The 22,776-nt window shown below is 39.6% G+C and overlaps 2 protein-coding genes across 3 annotated transcripts in view; one reads left to right on the forward strand and one right to left on the reverse strand.

Annotated features, from left to right (window-relative positions):
• OXCT1 (3-oxoacid CoA-transferase 1) overlaps positions 1-22,776 on the forward strand; it is a 138,869-nt gene that overhangs the window by 99,965 nt on the left and 16,128 nt on the right. For both annotated transcript variants that reach the window (XM_057708957.1, XM_057708956.1), the window contains one exon: positions 10,389-10,478. In XM_057708957.1, coding sequence (XP_057564940.1) covers positions 10,389-10,478 — 90 coding nt within the window. The remainder of the gene's footprint in view (positions 1-10,388; positions 10,479-22,776) is intronic.
• On the reverse strand, positions 5,113-5,616 carry LOC130836630 (60S ribosomal protein L21-like). Its single transcript, XM_057708958.1, has one exon. It carries the CDS (start codon positions 5,611-5,613, stop codon positions 5,131-5,133), a length of 483 nt encoding a protein of 160 aa, XP_057564941.1. The 5' UTR covers positions 5,614-5,616; the 3' UTR covers positions 5,113-5,130.

Consider the following 22,776-nt stretch of genomic DNA (forward strand, 5'->3'; position numbering starts at 1 on the left):
GTGTTGTAGCAGTAAAAGGAATAAAATTCTTCTCACTTACTGCAGCTCTTGCTACTCACCTGAGAATGTATTTGATTTAAAAAGTACCTCAACTTAGGCTACATAGAAAATTAGTCTGAAATAATCTAGTTTTTTGCTCACATGTTGATTTTTAATACTGTTTTGTTGTATGTGTAATCTGTCTCTGGTATTATAGACAGTTAGAGGTAAAGTTAATTGAAACCATCGAGATCAGAAATTTAAAAGGTCACTAATCAAATATAGGGCGTTAAAGCACTGGCATATCAAGAAATAAGTTAAAGTTTATATGTTTATATTTCTACCCTCCTCTGATCTTTCTTTGTATTTTACTTCAAAAGGATATCTTTTATTTTTTCATTCTGTTCTTGGTATTTTGATTTGTATGTTATCAAGATCATCACCAAAAAGTTTTTTATTTTTATTTTTTTTTTACTTGTTACTTTTTTCTAAAGACACTTCACTTTTCATTTTTAGTCCCAGGACTATCCCCCACTCCTCGCCATTTAAGCGCTTCTTCTGGCACAGTTACTTTAAAAGATAAGAAGATAGAAATTAATGCTTCCTCAATTTCTCTCCTTATGTATCTTTCAAAAATATTAACTTTGTGGCAAATTCTCCAAAGCAATTTTTTTTTTTAAAAATAGAGGCTTTATTTATTTATTTAAAAAATTTTTGGCCAAGCTGACCGGGGATCAAACCTGTACTACCTGCAGTGGAAACACAGAGCCTTAACCACTGGACCACCAGGGAGATCCCCCGAAAGTAATTTTTTTAACCTGATTCAGTGTTTGAAAAAGTTGGTTTCCACCTCATTCTCCTCAGTTTGAGAAGGAGCCGTTTTGCCTTCCATGCACTTTCAGTTCCAGGGTCTTCAAGGGAGAAATTGCGTCATAGATTTCTAAAACCATCTGATGCCTGTGATGCTGGGACCCTCCCACAGTGACATGGCTCCTTAGCATTCTGTGTTGTTCCCAGAAGTGGGTCATTCTCACAAAGATGCTATGCATCTCCCTCTCGGGGCTCAGACCTCATACTAGTCCCAAGGATCTGAATCTCTGTGGAATGATGTTACCCAAGGTTCTCCCAGTCCCGAAAGTGGGGTAGGCTGTCTTAGCAAACCAGAGGTGAGAACTGTCTTCACATGGGAGAGGCACTGGGTACCCATTTTACAGATTAGGACTTGCTTAGGAGGAAAAAATTTAAAAGACTCCACCAACCACCCAACGGTTATCCATTTGCAGTGAATACTCATAGTTGTTAACTCTCAGTGGGTACTTAGCAATCATTAAACTGGGTCATCAGCTGAATCTAGAGGACACCTTGGGAATAAACAGAGTGCTTATTAATTTGGTATAAAATCAAAATGGTTTTATGTTCTTCCACCTAACCCTCTAACTTGCTTAATATAGAGCCTGCATTCAGTATACGTAGCATGCTCTTTTCACAATTGTTCTTAAGTGTGTGTATAGCTTTTAAATTATCTTCTGCATTTTTGATCTTTTCTACTGTGGCTAAAAACACTGGTAATGATTTTGATATATGCCTTAATAATGTTCTTTCAGTCACTCTCTCTCTCTCTCTGAAAATTCTATCCAGCTGTCAGAGTTGGCTGTGTAATTATAATAATTCTGTAATTGTGCTCTTTAGAGCTTTGCAGACAGTGGGAGGAGGTGACGGAGCAAGTGTGCTTCTGCCCATGGTTCTTTGCTCACCGCCCCTGCTTCATCCCAACCCACCCACACCCCCTTTGAAGAATCAGAAAATCAAATTTCTGAGAAAGACTATCTCCTGTTTCCAAAAGGAATGGTAGTGATTTCATATTGTATGTGAGTGAGTTATTGAGGGGTGTTGGTGTATTTTAGTGCATGCAGACACATAAAAATGATCGCTATCCTATCCATTTTCGTTGTGATTATCTAGGGGTTTCCTAAAAATAATTCTCTGTGATAGTAAATGCGATCTGTGTTTCCACCATTAGAACATTAGTTTGAACCAACTGTACGAAATTCCTGTATTTGTAGGTCATACATGGTCACATGGGAGCAATTTCATATGATTCTAATGCATTTGTCTCAGTGACCCAATGGAAAGAAGAGGTTGTTAATGCAGAAAATAACTTATCCTTGGATTTTTTAAATATTTTGCTTATCCTGTTTCTGGATAATGTACAGGGCCAGAAACGCCAGTGCTTAGTTGTATTTAATAAATTCAATTAAATAACTTATTTATACTCTAATAATACTTAATCATGTTAAATGAAAACAAATCCCCTTATATCTTTCCCAGAGCACTTGCTCAAACTCTTTCTGTTTCTGTAGGAGGCCTGATAAAACAAGGTGAATTCACCTAGCCAGGTTATTTGATGTTTGTTTTCATCTTAGCAGAATAATTAATAGACTCAATGAAAACTGAAACTATACCTTCACAACAGAGCTAAGAATAACATAGAGTTTTTCTCCTCCTGTCCATTTTATTAACCCAGCAAATAGAGTAATCAGAGCGTCAGTCTGTCTGACCTTGTACAAAGAAGTTAACCTTTCCAAAGTGCCTCATTTATAACCAAAAGAAACTTCATCACACATTGCTTATACCTTAGGAAAAGAAAATATGAAAATTTTATACTTTGAACTATTCACTTAGTCAATTCTTATTTCCTGTACAAAGATGGCGTTAATGACCTGCAATGAATTTTATGCACGCTGGGATTTTTGAGGTGATTATGGAGACACTACTGAATGGTATTTATACTTTTAAAAAATGAGAGAATCAGTGTAGTTAATAGCTAGGAACAGGGCTCATTTTTCTTATTTGAAGTTAATTGATCGCTTTAGTGCACAGGTGCTGATGAATCAGAATAGATGTGATTGATCAGAACACATGGTAGTCATAGCTGGATAGGTCTTGGAGGCCTACTCTTGTGTTTTGTTGCGAGATGGTGGTGGTGGGTGGGACAAAGTTTGTTAGAGGTGGGATGGGATGCCTCTCATGAGGAAGAATTTCAGTTATGACTACCTGGATGGCCTTGTCACGACTTGCTAGTAGAACATCAGCCCTGATCTTAATGCAGGTCGTGTGGCAAATTCTACAGTGGGGATAAACAAGGATGCTGTGAGAGCACCCAAGAGAGGTCCCTAATCTATCTTATTGATGGGGTAGGGCAGAGGCCTGTAGATGCTTGCTGGGAGAGGCAGTCATGATTTGACACGTAAAGGGTGAGCTGGAGTACACCTGATAGAATGAGGGCAGGACCTTACGGCATAGTGTGAAGCCATATGCTGTAGACAAGTGACTCACTATTCCAGTTATAGAAATGGGAACTGGAGTGTAAGGAAGTGAGGAGGGTCCAGGCCAGGCTGTCACAGGTTTTGTATGCCAGACTGAGTGAGGTGCTTGGACTTTACCCGGAAGCACTAGGAAACTAGTGAAAAGTTTTAAGCAGAGGAATGATATAAACTGCTCATTTTACGGAGATTATTTTTGTGGTTATGAGTTGGAAAGATTTGAGAGGAACAAGGCTCGACATAGGTTGACTGGTGGGAATTTTGTTATACCACTCAGGGAGAAGTCGTAAGGATCTTAGCTAGGGTGAGAAATAGTCAAGTTCAAGAAGTATTGGGAAAATCGAAGTTCTTTGTGATTGAATGACTCATTGATTGTACATAGATAATGAAGGAGAGGCAAGAGATAAAGATGCTTCTGATTTGGACCATGAGGTAGTGGTTGACCACTAACTGAAATAGGAGATTGGTGGGCAGATGAGATTTGCCTTGATAAAGATGCTTAATTTAGTTTGCACCATACTGAGTTGAGGCATGAATAATTAATATCTGTAATAATATGACAGAAGTTTTTATTTCTCACTCACATAGAACCAAAGTGAGTATCCCTGATTGGCAGACAGCTCTCTTCTTTAGGGATTGAGATTCCTTCCATTCTGTGGCTGCACCATCTTCAATATGTAGTTTGCAGAAAGGAGAAGGACATAGAGCATTGTTCTTGAAGGTTTTATGGTCCAGCCCTGGAAGTGTTATATATCACTTTCACCCCTTTCCACTGGTCAGAACTTATTCATAGGACTAATCCTAACTTCAAGGGAGGCTGGGAGATGTGGCCTATGTGCCCAGGAATAAGAGGAAACATTTTGGGGAATCAGTCAACAGATTGTGCTGCAGGGTGACTGGGAAGCTTTTGGATCATGAAATCTGAGACTCAGAGGGAAGATCTGAGCTGGAAATGTGGCTTTAGGAATCATCAGAGACAGGGCCGGTCTATATCATGAGTATATAGACGAAGTCTCTCATGGAGAACAAGCGGCAAATAAGAGCAGGAGGCCAAGGGCAGAGCTTTTAAGTTGGCCAGCACACGAAGCTGGCGTGGGAAAAAGGGTGCTGGAAAGGAGCCCGAAAGCCTCAAGGTAGGAGGTATTGGACAATGGAAGACGATGAGTTTACAGAATTTACAGTAGTCAATGGAACGCAGCATAAAATGTAGTAGAAAGGTTCAGGAATGTATAAAATAATCCCGCTAAGTGTCTACTGAATCCAATGATTAAATATTAGAGACTGGACTGAGTAGTTCTCACTTCAAGGGCATGGTCAAGGCAGAAACTGGACTTCGATGTGTTGAAGAATCTATAGAGAAGAGCCATTGAGAGGGAGAGGGTGGAGAAGCTGTGGAGAGGGGATAATTGATGAAACAAGATCTCCAAGAGAACAGGAGCAAGAGCGCTTACTAAAATGAAATTTTGAGTTTATCCAAGTACTCCTTTTTTCACGTGCTTTTTTTAAAGTGCATTTTATGATTGATAGCTGATATTTGTCATAAGCAATTTTGTTAGCTTACTTAGCAATAAAGACTATTATTATATTTCTAGTTACATATTAATTGGTTTACATGATCAATTCACCTGTCCTGGGAAATACAATTCAACTTGGAAAGGAGAATCACATTTTTCTTCGTTTTGAATACAAAGTAGAACAGAAGGGAGAAATATTCTGCTGCAGCTTTGTTATAACTTTGCTAAACTAAGGCAAATTTTATTTTTATTTTTATTATTTATTTATTTATTTATTTTTTCAGAGTCCAAGCCTTTTATTTTCTTTACACCCATCATGCCATGAACTCGTAGGGAATGGGCTCCAGCAGCTCAGGCTCCTTTCCGTTAGTTCTCACGAAGTGTGCTTCTCTGGGTGGAGCAGGCTGGCGCTTCAGCTGAACCCAAGTACCCTTCTCTTTGGCTTCTTTCTTTTTCTGATCATTTTCCTTCACCCGTTTCCGGAAGCTGTCTCGGCTCTTAGAGTGCTTAATATGCTCGATACACACATTAATTCTCTTGGCAAGAATCTTGCCCTTAACTTGTTTGTTTACAGTGATGCCAACAGCATGCTGGGTGACATTGTAGACTCTTCCAGTTTCGTCATGGTAACATTTGTGGGACATTCCTTTTTGTACAGTGCCCATTCCCTTGATATCTACAATATCACCTTTCTTGTAGCTTCGCATGTATGTGGCCAAGGGAACAACTCCATGTTTTCTAAAAGGCCTAGAGAACATGTAGCGGGTGCCCCTCCTCTTCCCTTTTGTGGTGGTCATTTTGGCGAATTACTGATTTTGACTTAGGTTTTGCCTAAGGCAAATTTGAAATCTTTTACAACCTCTCTCTTTGTGTTTAAACAAATGTTGATATTATGTTTTTTACTTTCCATCTCTCCTGTTCTTTAGCTAGGGACATATTTAGAGACTGCGTTCTTTCCTAGAACGTTTTTTTAATAATAGGAAAATGAGACACAAATAAAGAGGCTTACATATGGATTGAGGTAGATACTTAATGCTCTGGTGTTTAATATTGAACAACAAGCCCTAGTTTTATTAATAAATCACAGCTTTCTTTCCCTTTTCCTTAGTTGATTCACATTTTCTAGTGGGGCACATAGCATGTTTAAAATGCTTTAAAAATTGTTTCTGTAGATTGTACATTGTTTCTCACTTAAGAGCAGAATATTTAGAGGTAACAAATCTGAAAATAAGCCATTGCTATTTATATACTAATGATAAAGATGATGGCAAGAATCATTTTCAGTATGTTTTATATTTTATTTTAAATGGCATTTTAACAATTTCTTTCATTTTCTTTAAAATTCTGATATTAGGAAATAGGATCAAAGTAAATAAAAACATACGTAAAATATTGATTTTGATTTAAATATATTTTCTGGAAAAAAGGTAGGTGATCATATTCTTTTTTTTATTGCTAATCTTTATCTTAGTTCCTGGTTCATAATAGACCATGAAAATATTTGTGAATGGAGGATAACACTTGAGTCAGTATCTTTTTAGAAAAACTTTGTAACTGTCACAATAGAGGATGCAGCATTCTAGTGCATTTTATTGCAGTATTCTTTCCGTACATGTTGTCAGAGTCAGTCCTTAACTGCAAAAAAATGAGTTGGCTGTGACATGAGTAGCCAGCAATCATCTCTCCATTATGCTAGCCAGAATACATTTCAGAATTTAAGTTGCCCCATTCAAGAAATGTGTGTTTGCTGATGAGATTTTAAAGAAAGCCACACTTTGTGTCACCCTGGCCCAGTGCTTCAGTCATGCCCAGAATCTCCTCTTCATTTTAGACCTGTTTTCTCCAAGTATCACTTTTCTCTCTTGTGATCTGTTTGAAGGTATATTTTTAGCTCCTTAACTTCTCTGTTTTATCAGCTTTTTATTTTGTATATTGATTAGGATGTTGGGTGTCTGGGAGGGAGATGAAGACGGAGGTAAGATCTGTATCTCAGTTCTATCAAATGTCAAGCAGTGAGTTGGACATTTGGATAAAGAGGTAAATTGCAGTGCTGAGGACAGTATCCGGCATAGTCACCCCCCTCAAAGAGCAGTGGTAAAACATCTCCTTAAGAGGCCTTCTCAGGTCCTCCTTCTGTTATTGTAGCTGTAACAGTTCTAATTCTACACAAAATTCTATCCCTTCCATAGAACTAATTTGGGCAACACACCATCGTCTTAGTCACACCAGCTGCTGTAACAAATAAGCCTCCTGATTTCAGAGGTTTAGCATCCTGTATGTTTATTTTTCACTCATGTCGAACAATGCAGTGTGTTTCTGAGTAAGTGGGCTCTGCTACACATGGTCATTTAAGGACCCAGGCCGAGGGAAGCTCAGTCATCTGCAAGGTCACCTTGGATGTTGGTGTCCAGATTGCAAAAGGCAAAGGAGCATGAAGGGTTATATGTGAGAGGTTTTTATGGGCCAGAGCCTGAAACCACAGATAGTATCTCCCTCTCTTCCATTGTCTAGCACTCAGGCACATGACTACCCCAACTGCAGCAGACAGCTGGGATATGCAAGTAGTTGGGTCCCAGAAGAGTACCTGCTGAGCTGAGTTGAAAGGCGGTGTTGAATTTCCCACTTGCTTCAGAGAGTATGTCTTGTATAACTCTGGTTTTTTTTCTGCTGATATAGTTAGAATAAATTGTTTTCTTTTAGTAATTGATTCTGATTCAGAAGTCACTTGGGGATTGAAATGGGCAAAAATGTTTTATTTTTTTTCCCTGATACAATGAACTTACTTAAAAAATACAAAAACCAAATATTTGAAGATTGTCCTGTTAACCTGTAAGAAGTGCTTTCTGTTAGGAGACACTGCTGTTCTCTTCCCTATCTGGCAGACTGCTTTTGTGAAGCACCTCCTCTGTGACATCCCACTGAGCCTCTTCCTCCCATTCCTGCCTCCCCAGGCACTTGCTAGCAGTTGCATCCTCAGTGCTCTGCTAGAACTTGAACATACCTATGCTAGTTGAAGCCATTCATCTACTCATTCATCCAAGCACCTTATAATGCATTAATAATAATAATAACACTAATAATGAGATGAAAGAAAGAAAAGAGGTGAAATTCACTGGGATAGGATTACATACCAAATCCTGCCAAGGACACAGGAAAAAGGCACTTAGTGCTACCTTGGGGCTGAGGGAGAGGTGGGGAATGCTTCTTTTAGAGGGAAGAAGTTTTGTTCAAGTCCCTTTAATTACTCATGGATGCTTTCCCTTCCCCCAGTAATGAAGTTCATGAGAAAAGAAGCCTCTCTTGATAACCTCTGACTCCATTACCCAGTACAACATCAGGCTCATGTTAGAGACTCAGTAAACTGAATTGACTGAAGATATAAGTCAGTAAATTTATAAACTTTTGTTTACTCCACAGTTTTTATACATTATCTCATCCATTCCTCACAACTTTATCATAGGGCATATATTCTTATTCCTCGGTTATAGATAATGAGCCTACATTCAGAGAGATTCGGTGTTTTGCAAATGTCACACAGTGGGTTAATAGATCTCAGGTGTTTTGCACCTAATCCTGTGCATTTTTCACTCTGGGAAACAAATATTTAAGTATCAAAATAGTGCTTTGAAAGTTGTAGTGTGTACTTTGGGGACAAGACATGAGACCATTTGAATCTCTTTGAGTGATGAAGGCTCTTCATTTACATTGAATAAAAGAGAGTTCTTTCCAACATGTTTTATAGCTCTTTATATTCCTGCCAGCACAGTGTTAGATACCCAGTTGGTTCTCTATAAATCTTTCTTAAATAATTGATGATGATTTAAAATACGTACATCAGATTCACCTAAAATGGACAAGCTCCTGTTAGAAGCTGTCATCAGCTTTTACCAGTATCATTGTATCCTAGGGGACAAAATTTGCCTGTGGTATATTCTAATTCAAGGAGAATTTTTTTTTTTTTTTTTTAATTCAAGGAATGTTTAACACACTAGCTTAGTTTCTGGTTTTCTTTGGTTTCCTCATTCTTCTGGCGCTTACTCCCTTAGAAGGCCCAAGGAAACTATCTGTGGAAGCTCAGACTGGCTGGATGTTCCTAGCACAGCAGGTTGAGACATTTTTAAATGGAATAGCTTTAGTGTCTTTTGATGCTTTAAAAATCCCAAACTTTCTTAGTATTGGAGTTTATGGTAGACATTCATTACTTCCATCTCTAGCTTATCCATATTTTGTAGCATAAATTATCAGAGTTCTCTACAGAAATATTATGACCTGGTGCTTAATTTATTAAAATGGCAGCCAGCTAAGGATGAAGGCATGGCTTACAGAAGTACAAAATTCTACATTTCCACCTGGATATTCTACTTCATGGCAGCCTTGCATGTTGAAGACAGACGCATTTTGTCCCTTGCACTTCTTTCATGCTCCAACCCCCAGACATTGCCAGCTGCTTCCCACGTCATTTAGTGGCAAGCTCCAAACCACAAAGATATCCTGACTACTTCTTTCTTTTATACTGCATATTGAATTCATGTTCTTGCAGTGTTGCATTTACCTCTAAAATGTTTCTGAAATCAGGGGATTTGAGAACGTATTTTAAAGCCAGGTGTGAGTGTATTGCCTGATCTCCTTAAAGCTATGAAATTATGGGAAAGGAGCTGAAATCCCTGTAAGAGTTTACTGTCAAATCAGCAAGAGAACTTACGTTAAAAAATAAATTTTCAGGAGGTTTCAATGTTAGAAACATTTCTCTTCAATCTGCTTGAGTAAAAATTTATTTCATCATCTCTGGAAACACTTGCTTTTTCCAAAACTCTGTAACCAGGAGACAGACTAGACAGTGGGAATTATTCAGAGTGTGTGGCACAGAGAAGGTGCTTGGTAAATGTTTAATGAATGAGGAGATGGACAGATGAATAAAAATAGAATGGTATTGGTGAAAGGATCCTGAACTCTGCTTCTGTTTTTTGTCTTTGCTTCACAGAAATATATTCTTTTGTTTTGGTTTATATTTCTAAGAGCAAGGTAAGTGCCCAGTTTTAGAAAGACAGACCCACCTTTCGTATTAATAATCATTACTAGGGAAACTCCATTAATGCCTTAGTGGCATTTTAATCTACGGGAAATCCATGAGAGTGCTTTAGAAAGTGTCTGTGATTGAAGACTCAGTGGTGCCAAGTATATGTTTAAAAAGAAAGAAATGGATGTCAGGGATATGTTGATTTCAGTCTCATTTTATTGTGATAATAGTAATGTGCCAAGAATTCTGGGAAGATTTTTAAGATTTTTCTTAGCCACTGATTGTCTCATTGCTAATATATCATTGACAAAATAATGTTAGCTGTATTTAATAAACGTGACATAGTGATATTTATCCTGAACTTATCCTTTAGCCATGGACTAATAAAACAACAGAATCTTAAGGTCGTAAAGCTCAAGTACTAAGCAATGAAGGTCAATGAGTTTTTCTCATTAATTATTCCAGCGGCTTCTTCTTACAAGTTAATTTTGTTCTGCCCCCTACTAAAAAGGTGAAAGATAGAAACTTAGTTCTTATTTTCTGTTTGTTTTGCAGGGGAAGATGGTGAAAGGAATGGGAGGGGCTATGGATCTAGTATCCAGTGCCAAAACCAAAGTGGTGGTCACCATGGAGCATTCTGCAAAGGTAATGAGGGCTGCTCTTAGAAATTCACACTATGCTGAGATCCTGTACACCAGATCATGCGACCATGGTTTTTATTGTTCTCTCTGGATCACTCAACTTGATAGCACTTATATTCTAGAGAAAAACTACAAATAAAGGCCATTATGTATTATCATTCAGCTAAATGATTGTTTAACTTTGAAGCGAACATCAGGGCGTTCTTTGATTATTTGCCTCACACGCACTTTAAAAGTAAAAACTATAATGTCTTTAAAAGCAATGAAAAGATGCTAGGGCAGATGTGTTGATTCAGGTTTATAGATGTTTTGTTTTTATTTTTTTGGCCACACCCAGTGGCATGGGGGATCTTAGTTCCCTGACCACGACCAAATCCATGCCCCCTGCAGTGGAAGCACGGAGTCCTAACCACTGAACTGCCAGGGAATTCTCTGATTCAGGTTTAAAGATGATTATACTGGTTGCTATCTCTGCACAAAATGAAAAACACAACAGAATGTGGGTTTTCAATAGCAGTTATTTTCAGATGGACAATATGGCCTCTTATCAAGTTTGTAGAGGTACCATTTTGTGAAATGATGGACTTGGTGATAGCAAGTGTTCTATTCTGAAAAATATTATACTTTTATTTTGATAAATCATTGAATGTTTATTGAATGCCTGTTATGTGCTGGGCACTGCTGGAATTTGGCAATGACCAAAGCTAGACAAGAATCATTGACCTCATGGTGCTTACGTTTAATGATGATGATGATATCATTATCCTACAGTAGTGATGGCTTCCATTCACTGAGCTTGCTGTGCACCAACAGTACACTAAGCTGTGTGTGCGCGTTTGTCTGTACAAGCCCATAAACTTGATATAGGTATTTTTTGTGGGTCCAAAGTAACTTGCCTGAGGTCACATAACTAGTGGAACTGAGATCAGGCCTGGATACCTCTGACTCCAAAGCCTAGTCTTCTAAATACTGAGCTATCAGTATGACTTCCTTCCTTATTCCAGCTCATTGTCTTTGAACCAGCTGAGCTTAATTGGCTTCCCGACCTGAATCCCTGGGCTTCTGGTGATTTGCAAAGTTGATATTTGGTGGCGGGTACCCTCTTCACTCCCTATGCCCTTTGCTCATTCTCCTTTATGACTCTTAGTTTTGAAACAAAAGCTACGTGTTCTTGCCTTGATACCTGCTATTTTGAGTGGAAGTGGTAGTTCGTTTGCCATTTTTTATTTGGTGATGCATCACTGTGGGAGAGCATGGACCTGGAAGGTTTGCAGCTGACTTGCTTCTCATGGGGAGTTCTGTTACAGAGTGATGTGTACCATGAAACAGTTTCGTTGTGAAAACTGTAATAAATATGGAATTATCATAAATTGCTTAGTAAATAGTGAAAAGTGAGCAGAAGCATAAATATGGAACAATAGAAATGAAACCAACACAGGTGACTTCTGAGCAATGCCTTGCAGAAGCGTCCAAATACTTCATTTCAGAGGCAAGAGGATGCCAAGCATGCAAATCAAATCCAGATCTTTTCCGGAACATAATGTCTATTCAGAGAAAACTCCTTCCGACGACGTTCCTTTTGTTGTTACTTTAATGTTGACACATAGACACTGAAGTCCGACTCATTTCAGATTATTTTTGTGCATTCGTTTTCAAAACACTGGGCCTGTATTTAGCAAACTCTCTCTCTCTCTCTCTCTCTCTGTATTTTTCCCCAAAATGTTTTCTTTCTCCTCAGCTGGAATTTCTGATAGAGGAAAAATGGTGCTTCAAAGTCTGATTAGAAGTCCCTTTTTAAAGCTTTTTATAGAAGCAAGATAATGTTTTTTTAGCATTTCGCCTTTTCCTTCTCTCAGTGGGGAAATTGGCACTGAGTTTTAGACCAGAACTGAAGTTAGATATCTTTCCCTACTTTCATTTGAACAAACTAACAAAAAATATATTTGTGGTTAAAATAATAGTGATTTGTTCATACTTAATAGTTAGATAACCTTGAAAACTAACCAACAGAAGTTTCTTTTCTTGCCACCTTCACTTTTTACTCGTGGTCCCAGAATGTGTGTTTGCTACTGTATATTATTTACCTGGACTTACTGTTACTGGCCCAACTCAAGGGAACACGGGGACCTCACCACTTCTTTCCTGCATCTTTTGTCTGCCTAAAGGTTGGTAGAAGTTGGAAAGGAAACAGGGAGGAGGGGTCTTTCACTCCTGGTGGCATCTCCAGTTAATAAGACATGCCAAGTAACTTCTGCTGCCTATAACTAAGTGAACAGCCTAGGGGAAGAATCCCTAGCGTTTTCTAAGACACAGAGTGGAAAGTTTGCAATGAAGGACTAAAACCTGAGAAAAGAAATATAATCTTGTATTCTTGTGCTGCTAATTGTTTTTTGCAGTCAGTGGGTGAAGCCAGCAACTGATCTCCCGGTGCCGCTTTCTCTGTGCTCCTTTTCTTCGTCTGTAGGGTTACAGATGCAGGTTACTTACAAATGTGACACTACCTGACCTTTAAAAATATTGTTTTAATCAAAAAAAGGAAACTCTTTCCTTGCACTTCTTTGCAACCAGCCAGCAACTTCTGGTATTTGAAACTTGACTGCCTACTGGTGTTGCTCTAGAGTAACCATCATAGCGTTTCCCTTGCCTTAAAACTTCCTCTGGAGACACACAGCAGGAACTATGTCCAGCTGGCATTGTAGTGTGCTTTTCATTTAAGCTTAGACATCAGGGTTCCCGGCAAAATTGCAAAGCAGGCAAAATTTTTGGTGTCTGGCCACCTTCTTTCTTAAGCTTCTTTTGATCTCTTAGCGTGTCCTTCTTTTGAGCTCTAACAATGGGGAGACGTGAAGGAAAGGAATAGGAGTTTGAGTCCTTACTAGGTGCAAGGCCCTGTGTGTGGCAGTGTACATACTGAATCTGTTACCCTCTCAGTGACCCTCCGATGTAAGGCTGAGATGTAGGCAGGTAAACTTGTGCAGATAAGTGGCAGAGCTGGGAGTTTCACTCAGTTTGGTCTAGCTGGTGTCCATCATATCACACCATGTCGCATCCTCACCAAAGTTACCTCTGTACCACCGTCCTGTCCACATCTGCCCTTTTCTGGAAGCTTCAGGTTTCAGAATTACCTCTTTCCCTTTTTTCATTTTCCCTGGTCGAAGCTCTCCTTGTTGAGGTAGATATCAGCAAACTATTGAAAAGAAAACCGTCTGAGTACCCATATCCCCTTCTTCCCTTTTGCGTGAGAATCCTCCCAAGTTTTAGCTGGGCACATAATAGCCCAGTGACAGACTACATTGCCCAGACTCCCTTGCATGTAGATACATCCATGTGGCTAAGTTTGAGTCAATGGGATTTGAGCATTTGCGATGTGTGTAATTTCTGGGATATGTCCTTAAAGAGAAAGCCGCTTTCATTGAACTTTTTTTGTCCACCTCTGGCCTTCTGAGAAAGGCCTTAACTGGAGCAGCAGCCTTGGAACCAAAGCTGTAAACCACATGCTGAGGCTTGCAGAGCTGCCCCTCAACCTGGATCCCTAATAAAGAAGATCCTTTTCTTGATCAGTTCCTGCCAGGACTCCTCATGACTTCATCCTTGGCCCTCTGCACTTCTCACCCGCTGCACCTTTCTTGGGTGCTATCTAAATTTTTGGCACCAACTATTATTTTTCACTCAGTGGCTCTCTAATCCTTATTTCCACAGTGGAATTCTCTCATGAGCTCTACAACTATATCTCTTCCCTATTAGATAGCTCTACCTGGTTGTCACGTAGCTACTTCAACTGCAGCATTTATTCAAGTGAAATCATCATCATTTCTCCTAAAAATCTTCCAAGCGATGATCTCCCAGCCCCCTCTGGAAAGGTACGCATGGCATTTCTACCCCTCCCCCCACACTAAGCACCGTACATAGTGCATCCACAGTACCGCTGTACTCTGCTCCAGGCTGTGCATTTCTCCTTGTTTAGGTCCTCGTCACATCTGCATGGGTCACCGTGGCTGCAGCATCCCAAAGGTCCTCTTGCTGCCAGGCTGACCCTCTTTCCTGGTAATCAAGCACACCGCTGCCATAGTGACTGGTCTAAAACTAAAGTTGGGTCGAGTTAGGTCCACATTACTTAGTTCACTTTAGCTTCCCAGCATTTTGTCATCAGCTCCCCAGCATCCTGCCTCATCCTGTTTCCAGGGCTTCAGTTCTCTGCTAGAATCTCCACAAGGCTTCATGTTGTTTCCTGTTCTTAGGTGTTTCCTCATTCTGTTCTCCTTCTCTTTTGATCTGGCCCTTCTACATCATATATAAATGATGTGCACAATCATATGTGAAGGAGCCAACATTTTACAAACGTGCTGGCTTAGGGCCTCCCATCCTCTAGACGTGATGAAGGACCAAATGAATATTCTTTGATGCTTTGTCTTGAAATTTGGCAGAATTATCTTGAGTATGTTAACTTACTTGTTTATGCAGGCATCAGATATCTATTGAGGACCTGCTATGTGCCAGAGCCTATGATAGGGTCTGAGGAAATGAAAAATAGAAAGGCATGGTTCTTCCTTTAGGCAGCTAAGAGTCTCATGGGGATAGATTCACAGAAACCTGTACTTAGAAGAGAGTACAATGCAGAGCGTGCACAGTCGGCACCCAATTCCTCTGTGGGGGGACGTCCCATGGGATGTAGCATTTGCATGGAGATCTGAAGGATGGGGCAGAGTTTGAAGGGACCAGTGTGTTGCAGGTCAAGGGAGTAGGCACTGGGGTGTGGCAGGGCAGTGCGTGCTGAGGGATTTATAATTAAGTCCCTGTTGTCAGAGAGTAAAAGGGAGAAGAGTTGAGTGGAAACACACGCACACGGCCATTTCTCCCCACAGTGGTAGGAGTGATGTTTTAAAAATATAAGTCATATTGTATCACTTCTTCCTGGACTCAAAAACTCTCCTTGGCTTCCCATCTCCCTTAGATTCAAGTTCAGAGTCCTTACACATTGTCTCTAAGGCCCTCTCTGATTTGTCAACATCAATCCCAGTACCTCTCTGATTCCATCTACTAGGATTCTCCCACTTGCCCACTGAGCTCCAGCCAAGCTCTCTTCCTATAAGTTTTCAGAACATTCCAAGCATCCTGCTGCCTCAGGGCCTTTGCACTTGTTATTCTCTATGCCTGGAAAGCTCTTCCTCAGATATCTGCATGGCTCACTTCCTCACTTCACTCGGGTGTCTGCTTAGAATGCCAGGGGAGCTTTCCTTGACTATTACACAAAACAGAATCCCCCCTGTTTTGATGATTCTTCATCTTCTTTCTTCACTAGAATGTAAGTGCCAGGAGGCCAGGGGCTCTTTCTGTTATAACAACTGAGGAAAATCATGCCATGCATATTAGGAATCAATAATTGTTGAATCCATTAATTCTTCAAATAGTAATGATACTTTGAGCATACAGAGCTCTTTTAACTTTTTCCAAGCAGTTACATGTTTATTGCCTTTAATTCATCATTACAATACTTTTGTGAGGTAGGTCTTAGTGTTTCTCTTCCAAAGATAAACAGACCAAATTTCATAGAGGTTAAACATTCTGATAAAAGTCAAGTAGAAACTTAAGAGCAAAAGCAAACTGAGAACCTATGTATATCCTGCCTCTAGGCCTCTATTTTCTATTACTAAACTTTTCTATCTGGCAAATACCATCACCACTAACAATAGAAAGGGAAGTGTTTTGTTCTCCGTCTTGTGTACTGGAAATGTGTTCCTAAGGGTATAACTCTCAGAGCACAAAAGCAAAGAAATTCAATCATAGTGGTCATTTATTGGAAACGGGCAAAGCTTTGGTACCTATTTTTGAGAACATGAATGAGAGCTCTATTTCTAAAACAGGCTTAGATTTTATTTTTATTAAAGTAGGAGGTCTGGATTCTAAAGGATAAAAAGAATCATAATTGTATTATGAAATTGAGAATAAATCTTTGTGAATAATATTTTTATGAAGTCCAATCTGTATTTGATAGTGAAGGTGTCATATAGAAGTCCTGAATACCATTTTACCTTGTCTTTGCTTTTTAAAAAATTTAATGTAATTTAATTTATTTTTTAATTTATTTTTTTAATTTTTATTTTATATTGGAGTATAGTTGATTAACAATGTTGTGTTAGTTTCAGGTGTACAGCAAAGTGATTCAGTTATACATACACATATATCTATTCTTTCTGAAATTCTTTTCCCATTTAGGTTATTGCAGACTATTGAGCAGAGTTCCCTGTGCTATACAGTAGGTCCTTTTTGGCTATCTATTTTAAATATAGCAATGTGCATATGTCAATCCCAACCTCCCAATCTTTCCCTCCCCTCCACCCTTCCCCTCTGGTAACCATAAATTTGTTCTCTAGGTCTGTGAGTCTGTTTCTGTTTTGTAAATGAGTTCATTTGTATCATTTTTTTGTTGTTATGAAGTTGAGAATAAATCTTTTTGAATAATATTTTTATTAAGTCCAATTCGCATCTGATAGTGAGGTGTCATAGAAATCTTGTCTTTGCTTTTTGTGCAGAGGAATTATAAAAAGTAAATGAGATTTATTAATCTTTTTTATTATGGACCAAATATGTTAGTTACCAAAAGCCAGCAAATATGAGAGTTTTTTAAAAATGCCTTCTTGGAAACATCCTTGAGATAGTTTTCAGCAACATTGAAAAGTATCCCAAGATAAAGAAAGTATTCTTTTGATAGGATAATTCATAATTAACAGTTTCATACGGTTTAATTTTTTTCCATTCATAAAAGCTCGTCAATATTTTGTAATTTGTTAATGAGACTATTTCATGACTAGGATTGTTAGGGAAAAAACAATATTCACCATTAAAAATAGAAGTCCTTACATGGATTTGCCTTTTTTATTTGTCCTTTAATGATAAACATGCCTGCAAAAAAAAATGTTATAATGGAAGAAAATAGTAGAACACAGTCCAGCAACCAATAAGGCCTTTATAATGTCTTACAGAATTTAATTAGGCAAATAACTAAATTCTGTGGCCTTGCGTATCCATAGTTCTTGAGAGGAAAGCTAACACTAAGAGCAGTTTTGTAAGGTACCACAGCAATTCATGGATGGAAAGAGAAAATAATTCCTGCTCAGTCCTGAGCTCTGCCATCCTTAGTCTCGAGACCATAGGATGTAATCTTTAGAGAGAAAATAAGAGGCCATGATAAAGATTTTTGTGTTATATTGAAGAAAAATGGCCTTCTATTCTAAGGTCTCGAAGCCCTGAAGACTGTTTTCAGGGAAATGGCTTGCAGTATCTACTGTTTTATCTGGCTGGTTTTCCCCTGAGAATGTGCCTGTGTAACCACAAACTGTTATTACATCCACATATGAAAGCCATTTGTAATAGCAGCTGTTCTCCGCTTCGGGGCTAGCTGGGTCTCTCCACGGAAGCCCTATGTAGATTGCTGGCATCCCTACCAAATAGGTGCCGTGTAAAGGCCAAGACTCTCCCATGAGGGTTAGCTCAGTGTGAGTAATAGCATCATCATCTTGTCCTTCTGTTCTGTGTACCTTGACTTTCTTTCTTTAGCAAATCCCATTTTTCTTTTCTAGGTGCCACAGCAATCATCATACCGATGTGACAGTCACGGGTTTTGTGATACAGTGTTCCCCAGTTTCTTATATCTGCTTTGTGTGTGTCTGTGTGTGTGTGTGTGGAAGGAAGGGGCAAGGGCAGTGGCACTCAGGATTCCTCCGTGAGATTTTGGTAAGCCCGAAGAGAGACCTGACCTTGCTTTCGTTGTGCCACCAGGCTGACTTTGCCAAGGTCAACCTTTGTAGTCCTGCTTTTCAACAGATTAATGAAAGCCTTGCAGCTTTAGGAAGAAGCAGGCAGAAGAGGTAGAAGAGGTATAATTCACTCAGTTTCTCTCTTTACTTATATAATTGTATGTTTCATACTGCAGTCATTTTTTTTTTGCCCATGCCGCATGGTTTGAGGGATATTGGTTCCCTGACCAGGGATTGAAGCCAGGCTACGGCAGTGAAAGTACCAAGTCCTAACCGCTGGACCACCAGGGAACTCTCCACATTGCAGTCTTGAGGTGTCTTTGCTTCCCCCTTTGCTCATGCCTTTATCTCCCCAAAGTTTTGTAAGCCCCTTTGCACAGTTCTGCTAGCTGCGCCTCTCCTAGTGAACTCAGAGGTGCTGGGAATATACAGGTATATTTCTTAGGACTAAAAGCAGCCTCCAGTGGTCCGTAGCCACTCAGTCACGTGGTATTTTACAGCTCCAGCACTGTTGGAGTTCCTTGGATCAGAATTATAAAAGTCATACAGCATTTATTGATCACTGTGGTTTGTCTAGTACTCTACTCTGCTGAAGATACAAAGATAAATTATATTAGCATCCAGTGAGCTCAGAGTCCAGTGGTGGGTAAAGAGAGGGCAATGGTTACAACATGTGTGGTGAGTAGAGGAAACACAGGAGCACCTAAGAGGTGCACCAAACTAGGAATGTCTCGTGGACACTGCAGTAGGAGCACTGGATAGGGGATGTTGGAGATGGTTTTTCCAACTGAGCCAACTCATGAAGAATGGGGAGGGTGTTGCCATTAGAATGTGGGGTGATGGGTACATGGTGGTGTGTGTTTCAGGTGGCATGAACACACTCTTAAGGACTTGGTCCCTTAAGGATCAGCCAGCTTCTAGACTGTGCCTTCTTTGTACTTGATCACTAGGGCTTTCCCAAAGATGCCTGAAGAAGAAATATATTGCAGCCACATTTAAGAAACACTTAAGAAAAGATGGGCATAAAATGGGGTTTTATGTAAAGCAAAATCTTACATGAATGCTGTTGCCTCAGGTGAATGAAATGTTGATATCAGATGCACAAAAAGAGAGCTTGTTATTTGGGGTTAAGTTTGTTGTGATAACATGAAGCTTATTGTAATGATAACAGGGGGATTTATTATCATTTAACCAGAGTTGTTTATTACTGAAGAATTTAGTAATAAATTGCACACAGATACCTAAAGAATTAAAGAGAGATCACCATGAAGCAAGTAATAGAAAGTACTAAGGCCTTCAGTCATACAAAAAGAAAATGCTGGATTCCTAGATTTTGCAGGAGGCCTGTAAGTGATGCGGGGGTGGGGGAGGGGGGGAGAAAAGCTGGAGGAGCAGGTAGAGGAAAGAAATTTAGCTATTCACCACGGTTGTGATGAAGTGAGCAAATAAGGAAATATCAAAATCGGGAGCCTTGGGGACCAGTCAGAGCATCTTTAATGCTACACTTGGTAGCCATTCCTGTTCTGACATTTCTCTGTGGAGAAAGAAAGAAGCAGAATGAGGAGGATGAACAAGACCCCACTCACCCTAAATACTTGCATGCAGAGTCAACCCCTCCTACTTTACTGCCTTTCTTCCTACCATGATCAGGTAAGGAAGACAGGGCAATCGAAGAGAAAGCCACAGCACAAAAGCATTTAAGGGACCAATGGCTATTAAATGGCAGAGTTAAGATGAAAACCGGGTCTTTGGACTCTTAATAGAGTGGTCTTTGCTGCCACACTACACTGCATATCTTCTTTAGGGTTTATTCTTAAATGCTGAAAACTCAGCTATCGTTCCTCCTTTGTGAATCATTGCTCAGCCTGGCGTGGTTAGAATAGGGTGCTCGCGTGGGAGTTAGTCATAGTTTGGCTTCATAGCTAACCTATTGTTGAATATTGAAATTGTGACATTCTTTAATCTTTCTGCATCTCATTTTCTCTTTCTCCTTGATCTGTGTTATGTCTTGAAGCTCTGTGTGAATGGAGTCATCCAGCTGCATTGTTCTCACTGCAAGAATACGCTTGGTGCCGGCTTCCTAGGCCAGCCATATGGTTTGTCCCCAAATACGTGTTGCTGTTTCATTAGTTTTGTGGGTCTCGGGAATTTTGCTTAGGCGATTTTCTGTGTAATTCTATGTCCGACTTCATTTAGGAACTTCAGAGCTCCTGAAGAATTCCCTGGTGGGTTGTAGAAATGTTAAATATAGGTTATATAAGCAGTACGAGCTTATCAAGCACTTGCGAAGTGCTGGACACTCACAGTAACCCCTGAGGAAAAGCAGATGGATAAACACAGACACAGGAACCTTGCCCAGCTAGTGTGGAGCAGAGTTAGGCTTTGCACCCTGGTCCTTTGGCTCTGCTCTGAACCACTGAGCTATACTGTTTACCTGGAAAATGGTCTCTAAAAGGTCTCTGTTGGTTGGGCACAGTTAATTCTGTCAGCTGAAATTCACAATTGCTCCTAAACCAGAGTTGGTTGTTCATTGAAATCCAAGTGACTGTTCACACCAGGTGTAGATCTTTTTTAATTAATTAATTAATTAATTAATTAATTTTATTGGCTGTGCCGGTCTCTTTTTGCTGTGTGCAGGCTTTCTTTAGTTGCAGCAAGTTGGGGCTACTCTTCGTTGTGGTGCACGGGCTCCTCATTGCTGTGACTTCTCTTGTTGCGGAACACGGGCTTTAGGCGCATGGGCTTCAGTAGTTGCAGCACATGGGCTCAATAGTTGTGGCACACTGGCTTAGTTGCTCCACAGCATGTGAGATCTTCCTGGAGCAGGGTTCGAACCTGCTTCCCTTGCATTGGCAGGCGGATTCTTAACCACTGCACCACCTAGGAAGCCCCCAGGTGTAGATCTTGCTCAAATAATGAGAACAAAGTAAGAGCTCCCTGCAGAAAATGTTCTTCGGAGGCCCACAGATTGTTCACTTTGTTCCCAGGCAGACCCAGAATTCATTGTGACATGCCTTATTTGAGTTATATTAAATGTAAGGAGTCCTGACAAGTATAGAAGTTTGAATGTTCATCATTAATTTCAGCTCTTTAATTAAGCTTCTGTGACATGTGCAAGCTTTCTTTGAAATCTTGGAATGAAAATAGATCATTAAAAATGAAGCAAAAATGAGGTTTCATTTTTGCAGCTATAAATTTTCTTACACAGTAAGACCCAGAAGCATATAACTTGTTGTTAAAGCTATAACGTCTATCTACTCTATATATATTCAGCACTCGTTTTGACTAAATTAAAGTAATAGAGTTTGTCGTCTTATGAAACCTACCCAAGATTCCCAATAGACTTCCCTTTTCCTTCCCATTTATTTATTCAGAAAATATTGAATATCTTTTATGCCATACACTGGGTTAAGTATACTAAAACCTCTTAATTACTAGTGTGTTGGTGAGTTGACAGGTTATTACAAGGAGTAAAATCTTAATTAAGCCCAGTTATTTGGAATCTCTTGCCTCTGATCATACTTGGTATGACAGCAGTTTTGAGAGAGATATAAACCAGGTAGTGGTGCATATTTCAGTAGGTAAAACATTGAGATGGCTAAAGATGATGTTGACATCACGTGTGGTGCTTTTAGATCCAAAAAGGAAGAGATAGAAGCATTTTTGCTATTTTTAATAGACAATCTAAAGTGTGATAAGTTAGCCTTCAGTCTCAAGGGAAATACTAATTTAGGCTCCTGGTGCTTGATACTTAGAAAGGAGCTTAATCATAATCAGAAGAAAATGATCTGAAGATCAAATCATCAGAGCTAATGTTTTAACTGTGCTCCATAGATATCCCCAGAGGCCACCTCTAACGGGGGCGGGGCGGGGGGAGTTATTGGGTGAAAATCTGCTTTCCACTCTCAGTCCCTCTTTTATTTTATTTTTATTTTTTTATAAATTTATTTATTTATTTATTTTTATTTGTTGCATTGGGTCTTCATTGCTGCAAGCGGACTTTCTCTAGTTGCAGAGAGCTGGAGGGCTAGTCTTCATTATGGTGCCCGGGCTTCTCACTGTGGTGGCTTCTCTTGTTGTGGAACACGGGCACTAGATGCATGGGCTTCAGTAGTTGTGGCACACAGGCTTGTTGCTCCATGGCATGTGGGATCTTCCCAGACCAGGGCTTGAACCCGTGTCCTCTGCATTGGCAGGTGGATTCTTAACCACCATGCCACCAGGGAATTCCCCCTCTTTTATTTTTGAAAAAAGGGTACTATGGCTAAAGGAAGCTTTGAAAAAAATGTCACTATAGACCAGCACGCACAATTTACCAATGAGCAAACCGAGGCTCAGACCAATTCCAGGAAAAGCAAATAGCTATAGAAGAAAGTGAATATAATCATGGTTTTCTACACTGCCTGGCCTGGCCCTGAGCCATATTACATAGTCATTTTGTCAGCATGGTATAAATTCTGACTGTTGAGTTACCTACAAATTGTTGACATAGCTATTCTGGGAGAACTGAAGGTAATGAAGAATGGGGGTTTATAAGAGAGTTAAGTC

The sequence above is a fragment of the Hippopotamus amphibius genome, chromosome 15, assembly GCF_030028045.1.
Source record: "Hippopotamus amphibius kiboko isolate mHipAmp2 chromosome 15, mHipAmp2.hap2, whole genome shotgun sequence".
NCBI lineage: Eukaryota > Metazoa > Chordata > Mammalia > Artiodactyla > Hippopotamidae > Hippopotamus > Hippopotamus amphibius.